Genomic DNA, 26,168 nt, shown 5'->3' on the forward strand with positions numbered 1-26,168 from the left:
AGAGCTCCGGCCCCTTCTGTGTCCAATGATACAGTTAAGATGGGCAAAACAACATTTTTCTCCCTATCAGTTATTTGAAGGCTTTTCTGGCTGCACGGTCTAGACAAAAGCCAAGAGCAGGTATGGCTCAAAACAGAAAGGACAGTACACGTGAAAGTAATAAAGTCAAGCCATAATTAAGGGCCTGGGAAAGCTGTGGGAAGGTTGTTTTCAATGTGGTGTCACATCAGACTTCCTCAAGAACGCTTTGGTCCCAGTGCAAAGCCCTCCATCCTCAGCTCTCCATTGTCAGAGCTGGGAGCCAAAAGGACAGGAATGAAACTCTTCTGCTGGGAAGATCAGGCTTCAGCATGTTTGCTCTGATATGCTGTATTCATTGGCACACAGACAGCACACAGCTGAGCAAATATCAACCTTCCAGACAGATCCTGAGCACTACAAAAACCTTCTCCAGAATAACAATTTTGCAGGTTTTTTCTCAGTGGCAAAACTGTTCCTTTAAAAAAAAGTGTATACAACATGCAGTAATAAAGAGAAGTTACTTTTGAATCAAGATGCTCGTCTGCCTGATTTGGCAGAAAATGCTTTGCGTATGTGTCACACGAGTTTCGCATCCTCCAGAATCCAGTCTGACAGCTGAACAACTGGCTGAAAATAACAGCATTATTGCACATCTACATGGCACCCAGGAGCCCCTCAACATTTGGCTGACTGCATTCAGGGTGAGCAGCTAGCACATAGGCTTCTGAGATGGGAAGAGAGAATAAGGAGACACTCTGGACCACATACCAGAAGAACCTTCACATTGCCACGGAGGAGGTAAGGCTCGGAGCAAAAGTCCTCCTTGGAGATAAGAGATGGCACAAGGGAGTTTTTCCCCCAGTGGGGGCAAAACCAAGGTAGCTCAGGAAAGCTGCAATCTTTGAGCTCAAGGTGATCTTACACCTCGTAGCCTTACAAACTATTACTAATTGCCACGAAGTTGGGCACATCTTTGATTCCAGTTTTCCCCCATACGTGCAAGGAGCATGAGCTTTTCTCTAACTGAGCAAGGCTGGAATAAGCCTTATTTGCAAATAAAGTGCTGGCAATTCAGGCCAAACAATGAAGTATTTTGGTGTGTATTTGCAGGATCTAGAAAAGGCAGAGCACCCAGTCATGCAACACCTAACAGATAGTCAAATACAAGCCTTGGAGCTTACGGAAGCTTGGAGCAATGTTAGCGAAGGCCTACATAACCATAATCTATTAAGCAGACCATTGCCTGGGGGAGGTTAACAGTTGTGCGGACAGGAGGATTTTCTGGGAGATAAACTGAACCGGGTGGAGCAGGCTGGGAGGAGGCACGTAACCTCAGGGCTAATTTAAGAACAGCCATGAAAGGCTTGGCAGGAACACCTGGCTTTCTTCTAAGCACAGGATTTTCTCTGCCAGTATATAGCAGAGCCTCATGACCTCCCATCTTCCATTATCAGCTTGTGTTGAACAAGATCAAAAAGAAACTCGGTTTGAGCTAGAAAGTGACACACAGTGATTAACACAGGCAACATCTCCAGCAGCTAGACAAGCCCAATTACAGCAGCTGAGTCCTAAACACTGACTCAGGGAGGGCAAGGGAAAGAGCAACACACATGTCAGAGCCTTGCAGCGATCAAACGCTCACAGTAAAATCCTCTAAAAAGAAGGGCAATGTACTTGATCCCTCCTCCTGGATGCTGTTGTGAATCAGTCAGCAGCTTGCAGCAGCCAGGCACTTTCCAGCTACTGGGACATGGCTGGCCACACTGGACTTTGAATTCATGAGCTCTACCTCTACAAGCTGCCAGGTCTCTTTGCTAAGCAAAGGTCTGTTGGTCTGTTCTCTGAGTGCTTGCCCCTGCCAGGCGAGGGGCCAGCCTTGCTGCTGAGTGAAGGAGCATGGTTCTTGAGGTCAGTCAAGAGATAACGGTGACTCACGCTGAGGTTCTGGCCTTGCCTTGCTCAGTGAAGTGCCAAAGCAGACCACGGTCATCCATCCAAAACCTTTAAAAGATTATAAAGTAATTCTAGCTGGGTGAGAGAGAGAACTCGCTTCTTCTCGGTCCCTTTCTTGCTCTGTGCTGCAAGAAAAACCAGTAAGCAGAGGCATCTTGTCCCTAATAGTAACACCGTACTGTTAGACAGAAGATCATCATATCCATAGGCATTTCCTACACGTTGGCTACCAAAGGAAACTCTCTGTGGAAAGTGCATTCGGGAACCAGACAGCACACACCAGAGCTGGGATGGCTGCAGGAGCCTGGAACAGCAGCCAAAGGGAACTTCAGGCTTCCCAGCTCAGAGCAGGAGTCTGTGTAGGGAACAAACAATTTCCAGAAAGTTAGCTCTCCCCACAACAAGAGAGCCCTTGACTTAATAGACGCCTTTGCCAAAAGCCACGTTGTACCTTCTCTGCCACAGGCTTCAAGAACTGGCCTCTTCCTCACCCTCCTTTCCAGCAATTGCAATTTCCCCTGGCATCAAGATAAAACAAGCACCTGAGTTTCATTAGCACGATATCTTCTCCTCCCGTCCTGGAGCATTTCCTCTGCTGTGAGCTGAAAGTCTTGCTGTACTTTACATTGAAGCTGGGAAGGAGGCTCGCGTACAGAGCAAGATAAAAGAACATTAAATACTTCTTAACGCTTTGAGAAGAATATTTTAAAACTTCATAAAGCCAATACCGGTGCAGTCTGAACTGAGTGCTAAATTACTCGGTTTAAATCCAAATGACTCAGAGGTTCATCCCCCCCATCAGTGCTGCTGGAATGATTTAACAGCTGTAACAGCAGAAGTTGCTCAGGTTTAGAAAAAAATCATTATAAGGATAATGAAGAGGCATCTTTTAGAATTCCTAAATCTTCACCCAAGAAGCCCCCCATGGAAGGAGCAATGCTGTCCTTGCTGCCCTGCTCCCTTAAGCATCACAGCAAGGACCACCACAGACTCAGGTCTTTTTGGACACCTTCCTGCAGGTGCCTGACTGGGAGGCATGTGGGAACACCCGCGCTAGCACTCCTCTGAGCTCAGAAGCTAAGGTTCCACTGAGCATCTGTTAGCGTGCAATAAAGCAACCAGACCACCTTGCACTCTGCCTTCCACTTGGCCAAAAGCTACTCTGCTTCAGTCAACAGCCTCATCCATCAAAACCCTGCATAAGCAGGTACAATTAACCGGCACGGCCTCAGGCTTTCATTTTCAGAATGAAAAAAGGCTGAGCTGCAGCCCATCGCCTCTTGGGAAAAATCAAATATAGTTGAGAATACTTAATATTAAGCAATTTCAATTACTATGCTTACTCAGTCTGACCAGTAAAGAACAAGGCAGGTTCCGTGCTGAAGCCGTTAGTGATGTGAACCCTGTAACTCATCTGCCGAGTGGAAGGCAAACGCTACCTAGACACTGAAATCACAGCCACAGTGAGCAGGGCTGTCCCACTGTCAGGAAGATGTTGGTCTCAGAGGGCCACGTCTTTCGGGTGTCACCCAGCACAGTCCTTTGCAGGAGGCTTGAGTGAACCATGGAAAAAGAACATCCCTGTCCCTGGGCAGCATCCCTGCCCGAGGCACAGGCTGGCATGGGTTAGCAGCGCTGCTGCCTCCCTGCTTTGCATCAATAGAGGGCTGGTCAATCTAGCATATTTCAGCAGCCCTAAACACTTCTTGGATACTTCAAAGATATTTAAAACAAGCAAACAAACAAAAACAAACAGGCTGGGAAACATAAAAGCAGATTTCTTCTATCCCTGTCTAATTGATCCAAGGGTTCAAAGATTCCTGTGAAGAAGGCAAGCTCAAAACTGCACTGAGGATGCAAAGACCCACATTCAAAGCCACACAGAGCCGATCACTGCTCAGGAAGGAGTGGGATTTCATGCCTGCCCAGGCTCAGCTGCCCACTTCACCGCTTAAGAATACCTGAAACGTGGCTGCCTCTCACGCAGGGATGAGCAGTACCCAGCATGGAAGCTCCTGAACACCAAACAAGCGGAGTAGCCTTGTGCCTACCCTTTTTCAGCAGAAGATGTGCAAAGAGCAGGGGAAGCCAGGCTCACGGCTGAGTCCTTTCCTGCCCTCAGAGCTCGGTAAGCATGGCTGGGCAGCAGTGTCTGCGTACTGCAGACAGCACAGAAACCACACCAGGAACCAGCTTACATTGCTCTGAAAGCATCTACGTGCCAATGCCTTCTGGAACACCTGCACTGCTCCCCACCTACACCCAGCTTGCCAGGGGAGGTATTGCTCAGTGTCTCCTAACACTACCGCAGCCATCAGAGATGACAACTGGGACTGACATGCTGATGAGAGCGAAAGAAAAGCACCCCCAGAGTCAGTTTTCACTTCGGAGAAGCACTGAGACTGGCCCGGGCTGCTCTCTGCCTTCTGTCCAGCACCTCCACCCCCTTGGCGGTGGGTGAGCCCCTTCAGCGCTCCTGATTCACTGCTACCAGCAAAGGACTAGGCACAGCCGAGTCCTCGCTGAGCAGATGCTGAAACCTCAGCCCGAACCAACTGATCTGGAAAAGGGCAGCCAGCAAGGGTGGCCCAGGCAGCCGGCGATCCCACTCCGTATCTAGCAGCAGTGCCGAGGGCTGCGCTGGCTGTTTGCACCCTGGGACATCTCCCAGCACCAGGCAGCACTGCTTCTGGTTGATGGATCCCTTCACAAAACAACTCCCTTATAGCCACAGCAAGTTCCCTGACTTCTCTCCAAAGTCAAAAGCCTACAAGTACTCGGTTCTTAACTTGCGGTGTGTGCAAGAGGGCAAGACCATTTCTCAGGGCCGCATTTTTGGTTGTTTGGAGAAACACACAACCTCTGTTTATTTGCTTCATGTTTTAGCTACTCTCTAGCTTCTCTCAGTTTGTTGCTTTAAGCTCTCTGTGTTTGCATTTCTTGACAAGGTCGTTGCTTTCACAAGGCTTCTGCAGCGCTGCCCCACTTCCCTGGCCTCCAGCTTTGTCTTCTGACGTCCAATTGCTCTCAGAATATTAATTAAAATTGCAAAGAGCTCAGCAAGAGGAGCCAAAACAGCAGAGGAAAACATCAGACATGCCTTCTGCCCCCCAGGTCCCGGGCAGAGGGCAATTCCCAAGACTTAGAAGCAAAAGTAACCTGCGAAGGACATCATAGTCTGATGGTCTGGCTCACAGTTTCTCAGCCAACAATACAGATTTTCCCAGAACTCGAATTTGCTATGAAACTTTATTCTACCTGCTTGATAAACTTAATGTGTTTTATAACAAGCCTGCCTTATCAGATGATTTTAGCATCTTTATGAATATGCAGCCATTTTATAACCTTAGGCAAGGAAAATAATCTGAAGGGAAAAAAAAATTGAAAGCTCTCCTCACCATGAGATTTGTTGACATCAAAAGGCACGGCTGGTTCAGAAGTCAACTTGAATCTCAACTCTCTCACCTGTTTCCTATTAACAGAAACAGATGTTCCTCTTGCTGTAAATTGCTGCTATTAATAATATAAATAATTATGCTTTTCTAATCATTTAATAGGTGCACAGGAGGGTACCAAAATTCCTGGCAGCCATGAAATACATCTCCCTTCTTCTCAAGGGCTCAGAGCCTCTCATCCTCCACTGAAGTTCAGAATAAGAGAGCTGAAGCCAGGATAAAAGCTAAGGAGAAATCAAGGGAGCCAGGCTCCTCTCCACAGGCTGTCCTGTGGACCCATTCTCCCCCCAGATCTCTATGCATCAGGGACAGCACCTTTCCCACCCAAGATGCACGTGTAAAAGCATGCACGTGGCTAAGCACTGCAACACTCACACTCCCTTCCTCCAGCAAGATGCTGCTGCACAGCCCCAGCCCACGAAACACAGGGGCAGCTGATTTTTACCTCCCCAGCAGGTTCCCAGGACCCAACGAGGGGCAGCATCCCCACATCCCACCGACTGGGGAAGCCCTACTCCGCAAAGGAACCTGCCCTACGGTCCCTCCCTCTCCTGCTCTGTAAGCCCCAGTCATTTACTGGTCTTCCTCCAGAGAAGGAGGAACTTCATCCTTCTGTCGACAACAGCCCCAGCCTCGGGAAGGTGAGGAACGGCACCACGGATTAACGAGGTCAGCGCAACCTCCAGCGAACACGGCCTCTGACTACGGCTGCTCAGCCCCTCTTCCCACCCTCCAGCAATCACACACGGACCAGCGTGGCTCCGGCTCTGTCAGATGAGAGAAAAATCACTGCTGGCTCCAGATGTTAACACATCACAAGTACATCTGGATCACTGGAGGGCAGTGAGCAGCCCACAGCCTGGCTCTGCCTTGCCCTGCCTCACCTTCTGAGTTAAGCCCAGTAACTGTCCAGGCTTGCCACGTACCTTAAGCAAAAATCCCAACCCTTCAGTGCCGCACGCTCTCCGAGTCTCATGCTGTGAGACGCGGTCAGTGGGGCTGTGCCAGGCAGGCAGCGAGGCTGTGTCACTGTCACCACCCACGTAGGGGACGCTGCCACACGTTAGGCTCAGCTCTCCCCAAGAAGGGCTCTGCTCGGACCAAGACCATCCCTACCCGCCATGGTACACTGTCCTGCCTGCAGCAGGACACCAGACCAGTCCACAGCAGCTTGCATTCGAGCCCAGATTCAATGAGGAGTGTGTTATGAGAGCAGAGACACCCTTGCTCTGTCTTTTCAATTATTTTCAGCTAAGAAAAGGCTGTGCACTGCTGCTTATGCAACACGGTCAGAGCTGCAGAGCCCCTCTCCCAGATAAATCTGGCCCGACCCCTTCTGCAGCAGCTCTCCCACACAATATGCTCGCGCATCCAGTCAAGTGTGTCTCAGCACGCAGTGCTCTCATGCCCGTAAGGTCCTTGGCACTGCCCTCCCCCTGCACCCCTCCACTCCCCAGCCTGGGGGACCTGGCACCCCATCAGCTCATTTCCTCCAGGCTCCGCTCCGTCCCAGGAGCAGCGGCAACATCGAGGTTAATTTCCCGTTCCCCTTTCGGAGCAAAATCATTTGCCAAAAGGAAGCCCCTAACGAGATGCCAGGAATGAACAGAAGGCCCTAGTTAATAAGTTTCCCAGCAGTTATAAAGATGGACCTGACGTGCAGAAGGAGGCTGAGGCGAAACAGCTCAGCTCCACTGCAGCTCCTGATGGGGCCCGGCAGGGCACACTGGCTCCCTCACCCACCGCTTGGCATCTCAGGAAAAGCTTTAGCACTGACATAGCAGACTACACCTTCAAGATCAATACAGAGAGCAAACACGCTCAGCCAGCCTTCCTCCCTCCCAGAACACCGTGCCTCAACCGAGCATCATCTTCTCCACGTCAGTCCTACCAACAGGAAAGAGAACATACCGCCTGAGAAAACCTGTCTGCACTAACAAGGTCATATTTAATCAGTCGGCACCTCCCGGGATGCAGTTTCGTCTGTGTGAATTAATAAGTCTGTCCGCAGCGACAGAGCAACCAGCTGGAAGCGCCCCGTGCCAGGCACCCACAAATGTCTGCAGTGGGCAGTTCCAGGACAGACAGACGGTCCCCGAGCTGGGGACACACGTCAGGCTGGCAGCACGCTGTGGCGAGGACTCAGGGTCCAGTGAGGTAAGTAAAGGCATTTTGTTTGCTGTGACCAACTCTTGCCACATCTTTGTTTCCAAGTTGGGCATCGCTGCAGGTGTTCCAGGGGTGGTGAGACAGCACCCAGCGTAGTGAGGCTTCACAACCTGCCTTCAGCCCATTCTGTAGGCTTGTTCCTTGGGTGCTAATCGGAAGAGAGCAGCCAAAAATCCCTGCCAGTCACCTTTTGAAAGCTTGCTTTATCAGTCAAATCAGTTAAAGGGGCCCTACAGAGCTTTAAGAGAGACAAAAGCCGATTTGCTGCTTGGTGCATGGAATTTCATTCCCGATGTAGATTAATTCCATTAACTCGTTCTGTGCCCTTTTTGGGACAGATCCTTCTCCGCCCTTGCAGCTTATGGAAAACACAGAGCAAACATACCACAGTCTCCTTTCTCGTAAAGGCACTTGATAGCCTCATCCGACATTCATATTTCCTCCCGTGTTGCCAACTTGCAAACACCTCCCCTCCCCACACACCGTCCCACGGCCTCCACGAGGCCCTTCAGCGCCAGCAAAAGCCCAGAAACTCACCTTGTGCTTCATACCCAGAATAGTGATGAGCTGTACCCATGTCCTCATCCCCGGGGCCCAAGCCGAGGGCTGACTTAAGCTGGGCCATGTTCACCTGTGCTGTCAGCTCACCGTTGCGGTCCCCAATCTACAGGGCGAAAACCAACAGGGCAGCTGGTTAAAAGGCAACATGCTCGAAGCAAACAGCACCTAGGCAAAGGGTTTGGCAGTCCCATATCAAGGCAAACGCACAGTCAGCCAAAAGAGAGCTTGGAGACACCGTGAGAGACCATACAGCCCAGCTTTCAACACCAAAGCAACTCTCCAAAACTATTCTCAGTGGTAATTTGGGAGAAGGTCCACTCACGCTGTGCTGTGCACCGGCTGCACCTCAAAACACAATTCCGTGGAGTTCAGTACAAGGAACTGAGGGGGCACAGCTCGCCCACTGCTACAGAACTGCGACAGAGGTAAACGTGCACGTCTGGTCCGTCCTGTAGCCGCATACAGCTTGGCAAAGAGCCCCGAAACTCACCCCCCTTCCTCAAGTATCTCCATAGTTACTGAGCACCAGACAGCCACACTACTATCAGCCACGTGGGCAGTGTCACACTCAGGGCTTGGATGCTCCCAAAGCCCTTCTCTACTGGCTCAGATCCATACAGCTTTGAGTTGTTCCTAGTGATCTACCCACACAAGACTCCAAAATCTTTGAGAGTCCGAATTTTTCCAAATTCCCATCTCTCGCCAGCCTGAGGCCAAGGAAGCTGATGTTACGTGTTCCAGAAGAGATCTGTCCAACAGCTCCAGCTACTTAAAATGGGGAGTCGTAGGACGCGCTGCTGGGCCCTCCTCAAAGTTTAACCAAACAAGAAATTACTGTGCTGCGCATCACCAGCGAACAGAGAGAGGTCTCTCAGAAACAGCCTCCAATCTTCAGAGGAACAGCAGCCTCTGTTACAGAGGAAGACCTTGGCTGTTCCCTTGGAGAGGCCTGACTCCCTATTAAATGCCTTGCAACAGCTCTTTTGTGGTCCTTCAAGATAGACTGCAGTGTGAGCCATCCTAGAACAAAATCATAAATCCCCACGTTATTTATGACAAAGCCCCAAGCACTAGTAAAGGGAGGCAGATCAAACAGCTTATCATCAGGCATAAATCCCCTGCCAATTACAAGAGATTTGCTGTTGACATCATCTCCAGAGAAATTACTACGTCCTGGTAAGGTCTTGCAGTCCTTGATGCTCTGTTAAATGCTTCCCTGACTCCCACTCATTCCAGATCATCTCCAAGGTCCTATTAACATCAGAGGAACACACTGGCAGGACAATGATCCTAGGCAGGACCTAAGACATACACCATAGCAGAGCCCTGTTTTCTGCCCTTGGCTCGGATGTCTCAGTTTTCCAGGAGCCCCCTGTCACAGGCAGAGATGGAAAAGGTACTCCGGAGCAGTGTCTGAGAGCTGGGGCAGCTTCCAGTGTTTTTTTAGGTACACATCCTTCACTCCAGCTGTTTCGGAGGAAATTTTTCAGTAACCTCCGATCACCCTGCAGCAGCTTCCAATGTGGTTACCCTGAGCAGATTTCATTTGGATTCAAATGTCACCATCAGATTTTTGTTGGGGGACAAGGGGGAAAGGGTGATGGGAAGTGAGTTACGAACACCAGTGTGCAAAGGTGTAACTTCACTAGGTTTCTCCTGGGCAAAATGCTGGTGCTTGCCACAACAGCACAAGCAGCTCGCTTGGCTCCCAAAGCTAAAATAAAAAATCAGCTTTATAACAGAATCACTAGCTGCTAGAAGCTAATGCGGGCTCTCCTCACAAACGGACAGTCTCTGCACTGCTCCATAATTAATGATGTGGGGGAGTTTATTATCCCCGTGCCATGAGTAACCTACTCCTGACATGCCCTGTAATCACAGCCATCACCCCAGAATGAGAAAACTGTGAACCCCCACCCCGTTGGGCTTCCCTTCCACCCCCAGAAGTCACCAGGACCACTACTGCTCCAGTCCTCCCATCACCCCTCATCTGCCCCACACACGGACGAGCCACCACCTGCCTCTGAGTAATCAGCCCCACACTGATTCCCTTTAGTCCTACAGACTAAAGCTGGAAAAGTTCATTTGTCCCCAAACATACAGGACCAAAGAACACTATTTCTTCTGCATGTCTGATAAGTATAATTAAATACATAATTAGGCCAGTATGTCAGCCCTACCCCAAGATTTAGTCAACCTAATAGGCAGGAGAACACACAAAGCACTTACATAGGGTGATTTCAATGAGTGCTTCAATAGGGCAATTTCTTCATCTGGGGAAGACTAAAGAGGCCACAGCCAATTTCCTCATAGCACACTGGAAAGAGCAAACAATGGAATTTTTGCTTTCTGTACTTCTGAGCCACCTAAAACCGCCATATGTTCTTGTACTAGGAAAGCTGCAGCTAGCTGGGCAAGCACATCTCTGAAAAACAGAGTAGCTGCACACATGAAACCCCAAATGGCACAGCAGGAGTACAGGGCTAGCTTCAGGCTGTGCTCGTCCAGCGTCAGCAATCAATCGCATTAGGACAATGCTAGAGTTCACCACCTCACAGCTGGGACCCCCTGCCAGCTCCACGGAGAGAAAATAACTTGTCACATGTACACTCTGTTGCAGAATACAGCAGGTTTAGAGCACCCAGCCATCAGTTAGAAGCTGGCCTTGTTTTCTCCAGGTACTTAACTTGTCAGCAAATCAAGCCAGACCACAGCTAGAATCACAAGGTCCACCTCAGTCAGAATCTCACAGTCTTGTGCTTGGGAAAGGGGGGGACTTACTAACAGACTGGACACCAAGATGTATCTGAGCTCCTTCACACCAGCTGGGTGCACGACACCTTGGCCAGCAGACCAGACAACTAGTCGCCAGATCCTTTCTCACCCAGAAACATCGGTTAAGAGCAATGTACAGCAAACGTACTAACTGTAATTAAGGGGAAGGCTAGGAGCCTCCCATAAAAAGAATATTTTCCAGCCAAGCTTTGCAGTTCCTAAAGACACCATTGAAATGGCCCATAGAAAAGGGCTTTCCAGAGAAGTCATAGCAAGAGAAGAACTACATGAATATAACTTATTGGCATAAAATAAAGTCTCTCAACAGGGAGGACTGGTTCCCTCTGATCTGAACCAGTTTCTCTTACCTCTTGGGAGATTTCAAGGTGTTTCCTTGCAAAGTGCAAAGCTTGTTCATGGCTCCCCAGGGAGACGTAGGCATTTCCGAGACTCCAGCAGGCTCTTCCTTCTCCCACCCTGAAAAACAGGAAACTTTCAACCACAGAAATGCTGGGCAAAACCCAGCAGCACAGCAGCCCTTTCAGAGCCTCCTCCTTGAGAGCACCGACAGCCAGGCCTCCTAGCTACGTTTTCACCTACAGAAAGGTTCTACAAAGCTAAACCAAAACGCACTGTACATCTCAAATTCTTCTTATGGCAAGGTCAGTAAGATCAGGGGATGGGCAATAGCCTCAGAAGTGGGCCTGCACCCACAGTGGCAAAAGCTAAGCAGTGTAGCAAAGGTCCCAGAATGGTTTGGCTTCATTTGTGGGCACCAGCCTGAGAGCAGAAGCCAGAGCTCCTATCCCATTTCTACCTCGCACAGCAAGGCTTCCTCTCCGGAGATGCACCGTGCATCAAGAGGGCAGGTAACATCCAGCCCTTGTGTTCAACAACAGTCCAGAGCTAGATTAACAGGTCCAGAGCTAGATTAACAGGAACACGGCCAGGAGGAAATATTGTGGGCATGCAACGTTATCCTGCTAAATACCAGCACTGCGTCACCCAAGATGCACGCACAAACTGAAACTGCATGCAACAGCCAAGCAAATATTAACCTATTTGCACAAGGCTTCCAGGGTGCTGCTGCTTGTTTTCAGAAGCCAGGGAAAGCGGGGGAATGTGAAACCTGCCCCAGGCAGCCCTCACCCCCAGCCCAAGCCAGACACCCAGGTGCCTCTGGAGCAGGTTTCAGCACCTGTTTGCACAAGCAGGCAGAGACCTACTGCTCATCAGAGCCTGCTCAGCTCTGCAAACGAGCAGATGTGGGGGGCGATGGGATAAAAAAAGCACATGGGGGCGCAGGGGGAGGTTCAGCATGACTGCAACTCCCTTTTCAGAGGTTTGGGCGGGTTGATCAGCATTTAAACATTTTTCTTGTCACCCTGTTCAATACCTTCTGCTCATAGGGTGTGTTCCCAGAAATGCAGGAGCCCACAGGCCTGCACCCCCACAGCATGATTCACCCTTGGGTGGGATTATACCTTCTCTGAGCACATACTGCCCAGATAGTGCCACAGATCTCCCATTCTAATGTCTCTGCTCCATCTAGTGGAGGACACCCAGCTTCCCAAGAGCCATCACAGTAACACCGAACAAGGTGGCTGCAAGTCACTTCAGCGGCAAGAAGGCTCCAGGATCACAGAGTATCCAGGAGAAAGGAGCCAACACCTCTTAAAAAAAAAAAAAAATATTTTTTAAAAAGGCCAAACCTCCTAAAGAAGAAGGGGTGAGGCCAAGAAGCAAAAAATAACATCTCCACATACTCTATGTAACATCATTTGTTTCTACATGGAGGTTTCCAGCATCATCTCAGAGCAACAGGACAAAGTGGCACGTGGCATGTTTGTATGCCCTAACCACACAGTCTCCATGGAAGACAGAATTTTTGTGAACTGGAAGGAGCTTTAGGAGGGCCCTTCTGGGATAAAACGGCAGTAGCCACATCGCAAAGCACTGAATACAAGGTGTTTTCTTGAAATACCTGTTATTAGAAATCTCACTCAGCCCACACAGACACAGCATTAAGGGCACAATCTCCAGGTTTGAACAACATGATAAAGGTGTCAATCATGGTACGTTTTTGACAGATGACCGGACTAAGGCCCAGGTTCTGCAAGATTTCTAAAGACTTTCAAGAATACATATCACTGTTGTTTAACCCAGCAGTAGAGAACAATAAATCAACAGGAAAGGGTCAGTGCTGTGAACCCACCAGAGCAGAGACACCATCTCGTGAGGCAGTTTTTTACCTGTCTCCCAGCTCCTGTGCTATCACCAGATGTTTTAGATGGTACTCGATTGCTCTTTCATAGTCTTGAAGCAGCGTGTATGTGTTTCCAAGACTGTAGCAAGCCTGGGCTTCTACTGCTTGGTCTTTGAGTTGTCTGGAGAGCTGGAGTGTTTTCCTGCATGGAAGAGGTGGGAATGAAGAGACCTGGTTACTGCAGGGCACCTCTGCAAGGTGACAGGGAAGTCACCACTTTGGCATGCGCTGCGTTGAAGTTGGTGCCTGTAACACGCTGCCGGCTGTCAGGTGGCTGTATTACTCGCCACTGCTGAGCTCCACACATGCAACTGGCCTCAAGGTCCCTTGTCACATCCCCCTGAGCCTATGGAATTCACGTCAATAGGTCAAAATTTCCAGGAATCACGTGCCCTGAGTCTGCCTTAGCCCCTGGCACTTACTTGTAGTACTCAGCAGAGATGTCAAACCTCCCGAGGAAGATGTGCGCATTGCCCAGGTTGCTGTACGCTCTCCGCTCGGCTGCCTTGTCCCCAAACTCCTTAGCAATAGCAAGGCGCTGCAGCAGACACAGGTTAGTGAGTACAGGCTGGCCATTGCCAGGTTTCTATTATACAGCAACTTTTCCGGGAGATTTAACTTCTTGGTTTGCAAAGCTCCCACCCAGCAAGGTAGCAGTGCACACGCCTATCAGGGCTGGATGCAGCGGGAAGTCTCTCCCTCTTTTGCAATTCAGGATCAGGAAGGGCCTTTGGAAAAGTGGGAATAATGGTGCATTCTTCTCTAACTCCCACTCCAGCCTGGTCAGTACACAGCTCTCTAGCTGAAGTGCAAAAGGAGTTATGCACGTACTTCAACCGCTGAACAAAGAGGCGAACGGAGAGCTGTCGGTCAGGCTGTGAAGGGATGTGGTTGATCAGCAGACTGGCGTGCAGGAACAAGGCTGTCACTTTGCACGGTGCTGTGGCACAGAACGCACATGCACGTGTGTGCGCTCCATCTCACCGTCTGCGCTGCAGCTGCTCCCCAGACTTCTGCCCTTAGCTGCACCTCAGTCCTGCCTCTCCTCCCCTGTGCCCCTGGCTCCCCATGTTTCCCCACCTCTCACCCTCCACTTTGCAGCACCTCCTCCTCGTCCCAAATACTGCACAGGTTTCCCACCCCTTTTCAAGCCCCTTCTCCCACAGCACTGCTGGCTGCTGTCCCCTAGCATCTAAAAAATCAGAAGAGCTATGACAAGGCCGACTTTCCAAGGTACTGAGCACCTTCCACTGCGAGAAAACCCATACATACCCTGAAATAGAAGCTGAATTGCATTTGAATTGGGGCAGGGGCTGTGTCACCTCACCCCTCTGCAAAGCTTTACAGAAAGTTATTATGTTCTACAAGCAACATTTATTCCTCATCGACAGCTCTTTCAGCAGCTTAATTAAATTCATGGCTTGCATTTATTAAAATCTAGATTGATACAAATTAAGAGCAGAAAAGCCTTGCTAGGCCCAGCTGCAATTTGCCCTTGGACATCTCCTTTGGTTTCCAAGCCAACAGCACCCTTCCCTCAAACCGCTCGTTAGGTGCTGATGGGCCGGAGCATGACGTTGCTTGGCATGAGTTAGTACAACAGGCGAGAAGAAAGGCTGCTCCCCGACAGCCAGCCTCAGCCCCTGACACCAGAAAAGCGGCACAGCGGTTTCCTACCTCCTTGTGGAAGGCTATAGCTTCACTGAAGTTGCCGAGTAAGTACTGGGTGTTGCCGAGGTTGCCGTAAGCACGGCCCTGTGCAGCTCTGTCCCCCAGCTCCTTCACCAGGGACAGGTTCCTCCTGAAAGAAGGCAGAGCAGCATGGCTGGTGAGACACGGTCAACAATCTCTGCAGGAGACACCCCAAAAAGACTTGCCCCTTAAAGAAAGGAGAGCTAACCCTGGAGAAGGCATTTCCCCTCCCCAACTGCCTGTCCTGTGCATCACTTGGCAGATGAAAGTCTAGTGATCTATGCTAGCTGTAGCTCTGGGAGCTCGTGCAAATCCAGCGGTGTAAGTCTCTGCTGCTCTCCCGACCTCAGGCAATCTGCAGCTGTGTACAGGAACTGCTCACACACCGATGGTCTGGTAAGACCCCACATTAAATAAGAGATGGCCACCTCACTGTACAGGGGAGAACCAGGAGCGCAGAAAAAAGGAGATTACCTACAGCAGGACAGGGGCAAGATCCACAGTCCTATGCCATGGCTCTGCTCATAGAGCTTCCCAGCATTTCTTTACCTTGGGGTTTTTTCCCCCTTTAAACACACAGAGGGAAGCATAGAGCTCCCAGCTGGCACAAATTTACCCACTGGCTATACTACATGCACCGTTCTTTGGAAAGAGGATGGTGAGCTATATATAGGCACTATCACATCCTCAGATATGAGATCTTGTCGCTCTCCTCATTTAAAAAGGCTACGTAAAAACCCCTGCATTATTGAAGCAAAACTCTGAAGTACAAGAAGAAAAACATCAGCCCAAAAGTCTGGTGACAACCTTCCTGTATGGGACATCAGAGTGATCTTTGAAACTATTTAGGAAAGGGAAGGATGTCACAAGCAAGATAAACTACAGATCCTTGAGAAGGACAACTGGGACTTCAAGTGAAAGCTTCTTCCCTTGGGTGAAGAAAAGTCTCTGTTCGTGGCCCCAGCAATGGAGACACACAGGGATCCGTTCTCATCAAGGCCAGCAGAGAGCAGCAGGGGCTACAGGAGCCAGTAGTTTAGGTTCCAAATACAGCTCTGAGAAAGAGCACACTATTGAACTTAATTGCGTGATCTTACTTCAAAGTACAGTGAGTTTTACCAAGGCAATGCCAGGATGAATTTTAGCTCTAATTTCATAAAAGCTTGCGGTCCCTCTCTCACCTTCCTGGAGATGAATTTGCCATCGTAACTTGGCATCTCAGGGGAGTATTCCTAATTCATTACAACATGCAAAATCTCATTCGGTGGCCTGATTTTCATCAACAGTCTCATTCTTTGCAACAAACATCTTCCACAGCTCCCACATCCTCAGTGGCCCAGGAAACAAATCCCGCCTATGAGAAACGCTTCCAACAGGACTCAGGAAAAATTGTCATCTTGCACCCCATGCAGCTATCATTAGCTTAACGGTTATCAGAGCTCAGCTAACCTGCAGACCCTGTCAGCAGAACAGGACCGCCACAAATGCAGATTATGATCTGAGCAGGCTAAGCTCAACAAAGGTGTACCTGTGTGCATTTCAGCAATCACTGATGCCCAACTAGCCCTGTTCCCTCCAGGAGGAAGGGTTGGCCAAGCTTGAATACTTACTCATAATATTCTGAAGCTTTCTGTAGCGTCTCCTTGACTTCTTGAGGCAGGTAGCCTGGGTCTTGGGCCATGCTCCAAGATAAGTGCTTTCCCTTTGCATGGTAAACATTTCCTATATTATACAGTGCTCTGGCTTCACCTACCTAAAGGGAGGAAGAAGAGGGAGCAGCAAGGTATTACACTTCACATCCCAATATGGACCTTTCCATTGCTGGGCGGGGATGGTCAAAGCCAGGAGGCCCACATTTGCTTTTCCCATCTTCACTGTCATGCAGCCGTGAGTCCTGTGATGGCAGCCAGAAGGGAGGGCTTTACACTCCACCTCCTTCCAAAGCCCACCTTCACCATATTGCATTTCCCGACTTGCAGACAGATTATTTTTAAAGCTAGGAAATATTTCCTGTTGGATGCCATGAATCAATTACCTTGTCTCCCTGCTCCTGAGAAATGTCCAAGTGTCTCTGGCAACAAACGACAGCTTCATCAAACTGCCCAAGTATTTTCAATGTATTCCCAAGGTTGCCACTTGCCTTGGCTTCTCCAATGCGGTCCCCGATGGTTCTATAACATGACAGGAGGAAGGGAGAGAGGTGTTAAAGAGCTCACACACTTTCATTCACCAACTGTTGGAGGCAGAATTCAAGCTGCAGCAAGTGCTGCATGGTATGTAGACCACATCCAGCAGTTCCCAGCACACGCACCTGACTGGAGTGCTTCATACAGGCTCTCTCAATTTTGAAGACAGATCCTTGTCCCCTGTTTTGCTGTCTCAGGTGAACTGCTCTAATGACTTCAGGTGTACTTACAACGAGTACCTGGGGACAGGAGAACTGGACACTGCCCTGCTCTTGCTCCAATCGCCCTCCTCGCATTCACATCCCTTTCTCCACCTCCCTGCTCTGAAGGTGGCCAGCCCATTCCTGTTGCCTCCCGAGTTCTCCACAGGACAGTCACCCCATGCCTCAGGGCTAGTTTTAGATGCTTATTTCTGGGGCGGATTCCCTCAGGCTGCTGGGTTCAGCCCCCACAGAACTTGCCTTCAGTCAAGCCCTGACAGGTTGAATCCAATTAGGATGAAGCAGCGCTGACACGCTTACCTGGCCAGGGTAAGGTCGTGTTTATGGTACTCCAAGGCCTTGGAGTACTCCTTTAGGTAGAAATAGGCATTGCCCAGCTGACTGTAGATGGCACTGAGAGTCTTCAGGTCCTCTGTCCCCACCTGCACCGCTGCTTCGAAGAAGGCTGCCCCAGCTTTGAAGTCCCCAGCCTTGCACAAGCGTTCTCCTTCCAGGGCCAGTTCCAGGCAGGATGCCTCCATTCTGCCAAAAGCAAGAACATCATTTCTAGAGGAATTGGACTGCAGTGCACCCATGCTGCTATGCAACAGTAAAAAAGTTTACTTCATTGTATATGTTTAATTACTCACTGCATCAGAAAAAATAAACCCTAAAAAAAAACCCACCTGGAGAGAGCCACCTTCCAGGCAGCAGCTGCATCTCTGTATTCAGCCCCAAGCCCCAAGGCACCAGCCCCAGGTCAAACACTGTTTGGGCGATAGTAACTCGGGGACACACAGCCAGCACACCTCAGCGGTGTAGACACCAGCTTTCAGTGGACATGGGGGGCACTCAGCCCCTCTGAGAAACCAGGCTCCTAGGCATGAGACACAGGAGCATCTAGATTTACAGACAGCATCTGCGAGTGGCCAAAGGCAGCCCCTGGGTTCCCAGTAGGAATCTGGACAAGAAACCCGGGGCTCCTGGCTCTCAAGACGCACACTCATATCGCAAGAGTAACACGGCATCTGTTTTTCTTCCAGGTGGTGCACAGCGCAGAAGCCACGTACCCAGGCTATTCATGCCTGCACCGCTTTCCCTAGAGTAACAGACAGAGTAGCCAAATGGTAACACATTTTTATTAAATACCAGAGAAAACCCTGGACTGTGCAGAATTTCTTGGCTGAGCAGCTTCCAGTGCTCCGTGTCTGCTTTTCATTAACTCTCCTGCTGTCACTTTTTCCACGGGCACTCCGCACATTAGCCTCCAGGCGAGCCTTCCTCCCTTGCATTTCTCGACACCTTTGGCAATGGCGCATGCCATGCTGTCAGCACAAGCACTTTGCAAGCCAACAGAGAGGAGCAAGACCAGTGATACTGCTTCAAGAGAAAGGAAACGTGCTCCTTTGAGTGCTCCACCAAGTCCTCTCTAAGTTACAGCCATCCCTGTTAGGCCGTGCGTATCCAAAGTTCTCAGAAGGGACAGAGCATGCGTTTGAAACCTTACATTTGGAAACGTCTTGCCTGCTGCAAAGTCAGCCTCTTCATAAGGTGGATGGACACAGCATGTTCCTGCTCCTCTATTCAAATGCTTCTCTTTGCTCTTTTTGGCTTTTTCATTTCTGCTCAACGTGTTTTTAAAAGTCAAAACTATCTAGGTCAAAGGTGAACATCTGCTCAGAAAAAACGTAGCTCACTTGTCCACAGTCAGAAAAGCAAGGGTCAGATAAAAGATAATAAATGTCCGAAGGCAGTTTCTATTCTGTTCTCGGGCAAAGAGTACTTGACTTTGACTGCAGTACCCAGACCAAGAGAACAACTTGCTCATCACCACTGCGAGAGCAGCAGCCCAGTTGACATCCCCTGCAGCAGTTCCCTGCTGACCCCTAGATGCTTCTCCCAAAGCCACCCCAATGACGAGCCAAGGCCCAGCCCCTGCAACTGGGGTCTCTGCAGACCAAGGCTGAGGTGTGCTGGCCAAGCCAGGGCACTCTGCGCTGCTTTGGCTTCTCTCCCCGAGGGCACAACCTGTGCGCGTTGACTTCAGGGCAGGGTTCCTCCCGCTCCAGGTCTGCACCCACCGCTTGCCTCCCCCTGCTGCGCTAGGGCACGGGGAGATGCACAAACGAAATACCAATCCTGATACATTTTTCCTACAAACAGGCAGAATGACGTTTTCTCAGCTGCCAGGAAACAAAGCCAGTTCCTCTATGAGCAGTGCATAAACTGTCTAAAATCCAACCCTATTTGCCTGGCAATCTCCCTGCTGAGTTGGCTCTGTATGGCTCCAAACACCCAACACTTGGCAGCCCAACAGCATCCTCTAAAGCAGGACAACCCACAAGAGCTGTCCAAACAAAAAAAAACAGGCAAAAGAGCTGACTTCAGACTCTCCCTCCAAACACACTTGTGACCTCTCCTGTCTCACTGCTCGTTTGTCCCCAAAACCGGAGTAATAAGAGGGAGAACGGTATTGTGAAGCAGCTCATTTGAGCTCCCACCTCAAACTCCCACACAAATATTTGATTTCATGCTCACCACAGAGCCTACATTTGAGTGGCTATTTTACTTGCACAAGAAGGCTGCTTGCAGTGCCAGTGCAGCATCAGTCCCTGCCTCATCTTCTGTTTGATAGGGGAAATAAAAATATTAAGACTGTTAATACTACAAATGTTTAGCTACTCTCTACTGATCCTCTTGCTAGACCATGTGAAAATTAGTAAGAATGAGCTTCTGCTTACAGCATGTTAAATTAGAGGGACCCATTTTGGGATCATACCAAACTTCCATCGGTTTCAAGGCACATTTATGGTTTGTAGATCACTAGAGCAGTTACCTGGTGTCATCATCAGGTTTTGACAGGTCTCTGCTGATACCTCCTGAACAGCTGAAAGAAGGTTTGGGACTGAAGACAGACAAGGAACACCTTCTATTCAAATCAGCAAGATTAAGTTCAGGCAGCTTAACAGAGGTCAATCTTGAGAGGATTTGAAATGCAGGAACGAGCTACTATCACAGGAACTAATGATGAGTTCCAGTTAGAAGAGGGCACAGAAGCAAATTTCAGCATAATTTCAATTTAATTTTCAACACAAACAGGTTCTCTTTAAAAGACTGAGTTCAAGTGTAAACAGCCTAAAAACTGAGCTGGAGACCAGTTTCCCTAATTCATGGATATTGCAGTCTAGTTCGGATCAAATTTGTTGTGCAACTTGAATAGCCCGAAGTGAGGGTTCCCATCCACGCAACACAGAAAACCCTACAGCAACAAACCCCAGCTACACACTCCGAGGGTGGCATACTTGCCAGAGGAAACATAACCAGAAGTGAAGTTTGTGCCTTGGGGACTGCATGCTGATACACTCACACACACACTTGCGCTCTCTGGGTGCTCTCCTGGTGTTCCCATAGTAACTATTCAGGCCCGATGCTGTGGCATGACCCTCTAGTGCACACAGCTTTTTATTAAAATCTGTTTGTCCTTGAACAGACTGCTTTGCAGAGTATCTGACTTATCTAATTAACATCACTGCTCAGTTTGGGACCTAAGCAAACAAGGGGAAGGGAGAGAAGGGTTTTCTCCACATTGCACTCTGCCAAGCCTTTGCTGCCATGTAAAGGGACAAAAGTCAAGGATAGCAATTATTAATAGAAACACAACCCACTTTTAAAACCCACCTGCACTTCCCACCTCCTTGGGGCCCCACAGTCAGAGCTAGTTCTGGGAAGCAACTTTGCACACAGTTCAGTCACTGCAGGCTTAAAAGCACTCAGAAACACAATGCCAAGGGCAGAGGAACCAGCTAAAGGTCAATGAACAAACTCAAGCACACTAAAACACTCCACGTCCAACACCTTCCAAAGGTCATAGCCCAACTGTCCATAAGAAAAGACTAGAAGGGCGATTTAGGCAGAAGATAGGAATCTGCTGTTCAAGTGAGCAAACCTGAACCACCTTGACTGGCAAAGGAAAGGGAAAACAGTCGCTAACATCAGACTCAAGTTACAGTCCCAGTCCCTCCCACAGCACATGCCTGAGCTCTCCCCTACCTCTTCTTCTGCAGGTTGCGCATTTTCTGAACATAAACCCAGAGCTCCAAGCCCACTGGCAGAAGAAAGCAGCGGGGCTGAGGTCTACTTGGAACAACTTTGCAGACAGGACTCTCTGTTAAGTTCACAGGCAGGACCCAGGGTTTTGAAGATGCTGATGGCATCTTCATGTCTGTACCACGTGCACTGCTGTCGTTTTCAACTGCTCTCCAGTTTTCACTCCATCTGCATGGGCAACTTTACTGTTAAGTTGCTGGAATCTTGAATTGTGTTTATCTGGGATCCTTCTTTTTCTTTCCATATGCTGCCCTTGAAAGGGAAAGGGAAAGGAGCACTGCTTTTGTTTCCAGAGACCTAGAGAAAGTAAGATCTTCTTTCCTCCAAGAAATACAATATCCTTCGTCCACTTGGTTTCAGGCAGCAGATAGGCAAGTTCACAGCTGAAATCCCAGAACAAGAGAGTGTCTTGTTCACTCACATATTTTCAGCACTGCCCAAAGAAAAAGGGCCCTAGAAGAGTCCACGAGATGGTCAGAGGCAAGCAGCTCCCTCCTTTCTGAACCGGTCTCTTCCCAAAGCACTTTGCCCCTGTGGTCTCATCAGCTATTCCTGTTGGTGCCTGTTGGCTCCAAGAGCAGAAGAACTTCTGCTGCTATGAACCTCTCCTTGTCAGGCGAGGAGCTCAGGGTTCTCCCAAAAGAGGGTCACCTTTGGGCAGAAGCACTCGTTAGTGTTTGACAGGCTCCAAAGAGGCCTCATCCATCTGCCACCCGGGAAGCTTTGCAAGTTCCAGAAATGACCTGAGCAGTTCTCCAACGGGGGAAAAGCAAGAGAAAGCGAATCCCACAGAGCACATCCCTGCCGATTTAAATGGGCTCGAAACCACCCCATCTGAGAAGACACAGCCTTCTATCCCCCAGGTATTAAGTTTCTTCTCTGCTGACACACAGGTAACACGCTTGGGCCTGTACCACCTCAGCAAGCACCTACTATTCGTGTCTTAATACCAGAAAAGAAGATTCAGTCCCTCCTGAGGCAGCAAATTACGGCTGACAAGCTGAAGGTACTGGGCTTGGCCATATGGTATGCTTCAGAAGAGAGACACTGCAGAACACAAGCTGCTTTTCCACAGCTAAGACGCTGGAGCTTGTTAATGCAATTCTCCCGCAAAGTTCAACCTTTTAGCTAACAGCACAGTATGTCCCTGACTGTGGGTTTGAACAAAGACACGGGGAGGGAGGGAAGCTCACTTGAAGTGGCCCCTGTTCATAAGCCTTGCCCTAAATCAGTGCAAACCACTCATACAGATTTACGTGTTCCTCTAGATATGCAGGATTTCCAAGTATTCACAGAAGTCACGTTCCAGTCCCCAGGCCTACCACAAGCAGCCAGGAAGGTCTGACAACCTTCTCAGATCAAGTCGCAGACCAAAACAAGACTACACCACGTATACCAAAATGTTTTTTTCGGAATGCATAGAGATGACAGACTGTGTCAAGTCTGGCCAGATACGAACAAAGTTTTGAAGACAGCAGTTGTAATCTAGAAATCAGAACAGCGCTGGTGTGCACAGCGACAAGCGCCAGCATCAGTTCCCGGCTGGAGCATTAAGCAAGTCCTGCAGCTCCTCCACTCCTTGGGTTACATACACACCTGTAAAACAGGAGTGAAGGTGGCTCCCAGAGCACTTTCAGATCCTTTTGCAAAAGGTACTTCAAAAAGGGCAATATATGCGTTTAAGAAACAACAACAAAAAGAACAAATTTTTTAAAAGCAGTAAGAGGCCAATTATAAACCCAATGTTTGGCCACAAACGAGTTAGGCAATCTGCACAGCATTCTGCCAGAGGAATGAGTGAGTGGCATAACGCTGGCAGATCGCTCGGCCCCCATCAATGCGACAGCTGCGAATTTCAAACCTGGGAATGGATGTTGCTTCTGACACTCATAGGCAGAAAAGGGTGACCTTCCACCATGTGGTGACAGGGATGAGGAAGTCTCTTTCCAATACAGCACAGGGCAGGGCCACCCTCCCTCCTCCTTAACTTCTTCTTTAAAGGGTAACTGCTCTGAAGACAGAACGAGCCGAGAAGAACAGGAAGAGCAGATATTGCCTTTAACGACAACATTTCCCAGGGTCATTCATCACTGTCAGATAGCAGCTAATGATGATCTGTATCACAGATTGCCTTTTGGCAGCCTTGCAAGCTAGCTGAAAGAACTGAAGAGCAAAATTTTTCCTTTATAAAAGGTACACAGGCAAAATAGAAGGACTCTTACGCATCAAACATTTTCAAGCAACACAGCAATACAGAGAAAGCAGTGAGGGTCCCAGGAGCACTGGGGATGCTGAGAACACTGCCAAGTAAGAAACAAAGCAAACAGCACACGGTGTTACCAGTGCCATTAACAATGATCGTCATGACTGCTGTGCGAACAGCACTATAATTAGGACTCGGGTGATGATATATAGGTCCCCAGAGAGGCAACACTACTCATAGCGTGTGTTCAGAAGCTTGGAGCTACAGTTAGACTTCCCAACACCCCACTCTCCTCCAAATCTTGTGTCTCCCTTGACAAATATTCCAAGAAAATAACACTGTATGGACAACATCGCACTTGTCCTCCTACTGCTAGGCTGGAAAACAAGAGTACAGACTGCCTTTAGCCAAGAGCTATTCTGCAGGATTATGGGCTACGCACTGACCCAAACCTCAGGGCTGCCGCAGCTCCTGCAGTCCAGGAGATAGGGCCACAGAAGCCAGAGTAGGACACAGTGACATCCCAACTCTCAGGTCTGCACCTCAACCCCACATCTGCTCCAGGCAGGCAGAAAAAGAGACCGTACAGTGTCCAACAATTAAACTTGTCTTACTCCAACCCACCCTTTCACACATTCAGGGTTGCCTTGTTTGGACTGTCTTGCTCACAGCACTTAACACTACTAAGAACAAAGCCATCAAGCTACACAGAAGATAATCATATCACAAGACAGAGCTACAAGACTGCCTGCTGCCTTAAATATTGTAAAGCTCACAGGGCAAGAGAACCTCTTTCTTCCTGCCTGCAAGGTAAAACTGCCTTTAAAAAAAATAATATATATTTATAGGTATTTGATTCATATTAGTGGGGGCGATTGCAAAACTCATTCCCAATCAGAGCTGCTGTAGTTCTAAAGTCAGGGATAAAACCCAAGCTTTTAGACAGGAGGTAAGGCAGAAAAAAACCCCACCAAAAGCACCAACAGTAGTAAAAAAACCCCTTAATATATCTATTGATATGAATTAATGAGCAACAGATTTTAGCATCTTACTTGCAATCTGATTGAATTTTATATAAAAATAAATGTAATTTCAGAGCACTGATGACAGGGGCAATTAAACATTTTTCCCCAATCAAAAAGGGACCAGGTTTATCAGGTGCTCAATGTAAATGTATATTCACTTGCTTAAACAACTAAATATGCATTTAAATAATTAACCGGCAGCACATCCTTAAAGTAATCAAGCTGGGAATTATTCCCCTTTAGTAATTTCCTTTCTCAGCCTTCGCACAGCTCCCGTACATGAAAAGCAGCTGATGACTCCGAACCACCAGATAACACAGCCAGGTAGGAGCTGCTCCAACGCCCCGGTGACAGTTCCCCTTCGCTGCACGGGGACACAACGGAGGGAGCACACATCCCACACGACCCAGCTCACGCTTCCCCTGTGCCAAAGCCCATGCGTGATGAAGGATCTGACTATTTTCATGGTCTTCCCTTTCCATGAGGAAAGCTATCCCAGATCTTCCTGACGCACAGCCCGAATTTATTCACAGTGAATTTATACCTGTTTAGCCTTGGGCCAGCACTGCAAGCCAGACTAGATTGCTCTTCTCTGCCTGGGGCACCCTCACAATGTGTTTTGGGCAGTTTCTGTCTGGCTACTCTGCCCCAGGCAGGGTCCTCGCTCCTCACCGAGCAACACTTTCCTCACAACAGGCTGGGCGCTCACGTCGGCGTACCACCAGCACGTACACAGCCGCCTCTCTCTCTCACTTGCTCCCAAACGATAAGCTCGCATCTCTGAGAAGAAAATCTTATTACTAGCTCCTAAGCACACGTGCTTGCAACTTCATACCGTTAAATATCATCACATTGCCATGACACCAGACCTATCAATCATTCAGTGCCTCCTATTCAATACTCATCCTCCCCTGCATTGCTCGTACCTCCGTATCATCAACACACCCATTAGCAACCTGCTCCGTTTTGCAGGGAGGACACTAACAAAAATATCAACTAGCTCGCTCCCAAGCCCAGTTCTTGTGCAACGTGGCCAGTGACGCCTCTCCATCCTGCCAACAGCTCTCCTTGCGGCACAGCCCCTCGCTTCCCACCCACATCACAACCCAAGCACTAATCCCCCTCCTGACAAGCAGTTTCCCCACAAGGCACTATATCAAACACAGGTTGGCAGGGAAGGGTGACAACAGAATCAAGATATATGTGAAATTAGCCTGACTTGAACTACTTTTGGTAGTTTGAAACCAGCACATGGAAGCCGGTTTCCCTCCAGTCAATTGAAGGCAAAACCTCCGGGGCACTTTGACCTACGTGTCACCTTATTAGCGAGGGGAAGAAAACAAAATCTCTTGTTTAGTTTGGAGAGAAAAAGCTAAAGATGAAACAATGAATGCTGCACCCAGTCCTTCCCAGCTTCTGAATTTGTTCCAAGCATCTGGGCCAGTTTCCTTCACAACTCCCAAAGCACCTGAGGTGCAGCAGAGGCAGCTCTGTGTCACCAGCACATCTGGAGGGGAGAAAGTTTCCACTCCACACACTTTCACTGGTAGTAGTA

The 26,168-nt window shown here is 49.0% G+C and overlaps 1 protein-coding gene across 3 annotated transcripts in view; it reads right to left on the bottom strand.

The window, feature by feature from the left end:
- Window positions 1-26,168, bottom strand: part of GPSM1 (G protein signaling modulator 1) — an 82,887-nt gene that overhangs the window by 37,916 nt on the left and 18,803 nt on the right. For 2 of the 3 annotated variants that reach the window (XM_049831966.1, XM_049831971.1), the window contains exons 1-9: window positions 21,329-22,242; window positions 17,600-17,821; window positions 16,928-17,063; window positions 16,503-16,645; window positions 14,878-15,001; window positions 13,623-13,738; window positions 13,187-13,342; window positions 11,303-11,411; window positions 8,136-8,262 (exon numbers count right to left, since the gene is read on the bottom strand). In XM_049831966.1, coding sequence (XP_049687923.1) covers window positions 8,136-8,262; window positions 11,303-11,411; window positions 13,187-13,342; window positions 13,623-13,738; window positions 14,878-15,001; window positions 16,503-16,645; window positions 16,928-17,063; window positions 17,600-17,821; window positions 21,329-21,498 — 1,303 coding nt within the window. In that variant the 5' untranslated portion in view covers window positions 21,499-22,242. Of the gene's footprint in view, window positions 1-8,135; window positions 8,263-11,302; window positions 11,412-13,186; window positions 13,343-13,622; window positions 13,739-14,877; window positions 15,002-16,502; window positions 16,646-16,927; window positions 17,064-17,599; window positions 17,822-21,328; window positions 22,243-26,168 lie in introns of those variants that run through there. The other variant, XM_049831968.1, reaches the window with a different exon arrangement.

This window comes from Accipiter gentilis, chromosome 29, assembly GCF_929443795.1.
Source record: "Accipiter gentilis chromosome 29, bAccGen1.1, whole genome shotgun sequence".
Classification (NCBI taxonomy): Eukaryota; Metazoa; Chordata; class Aves; order Accipitriformes; family Accipitridae; genus Astur; species Astur gentilis.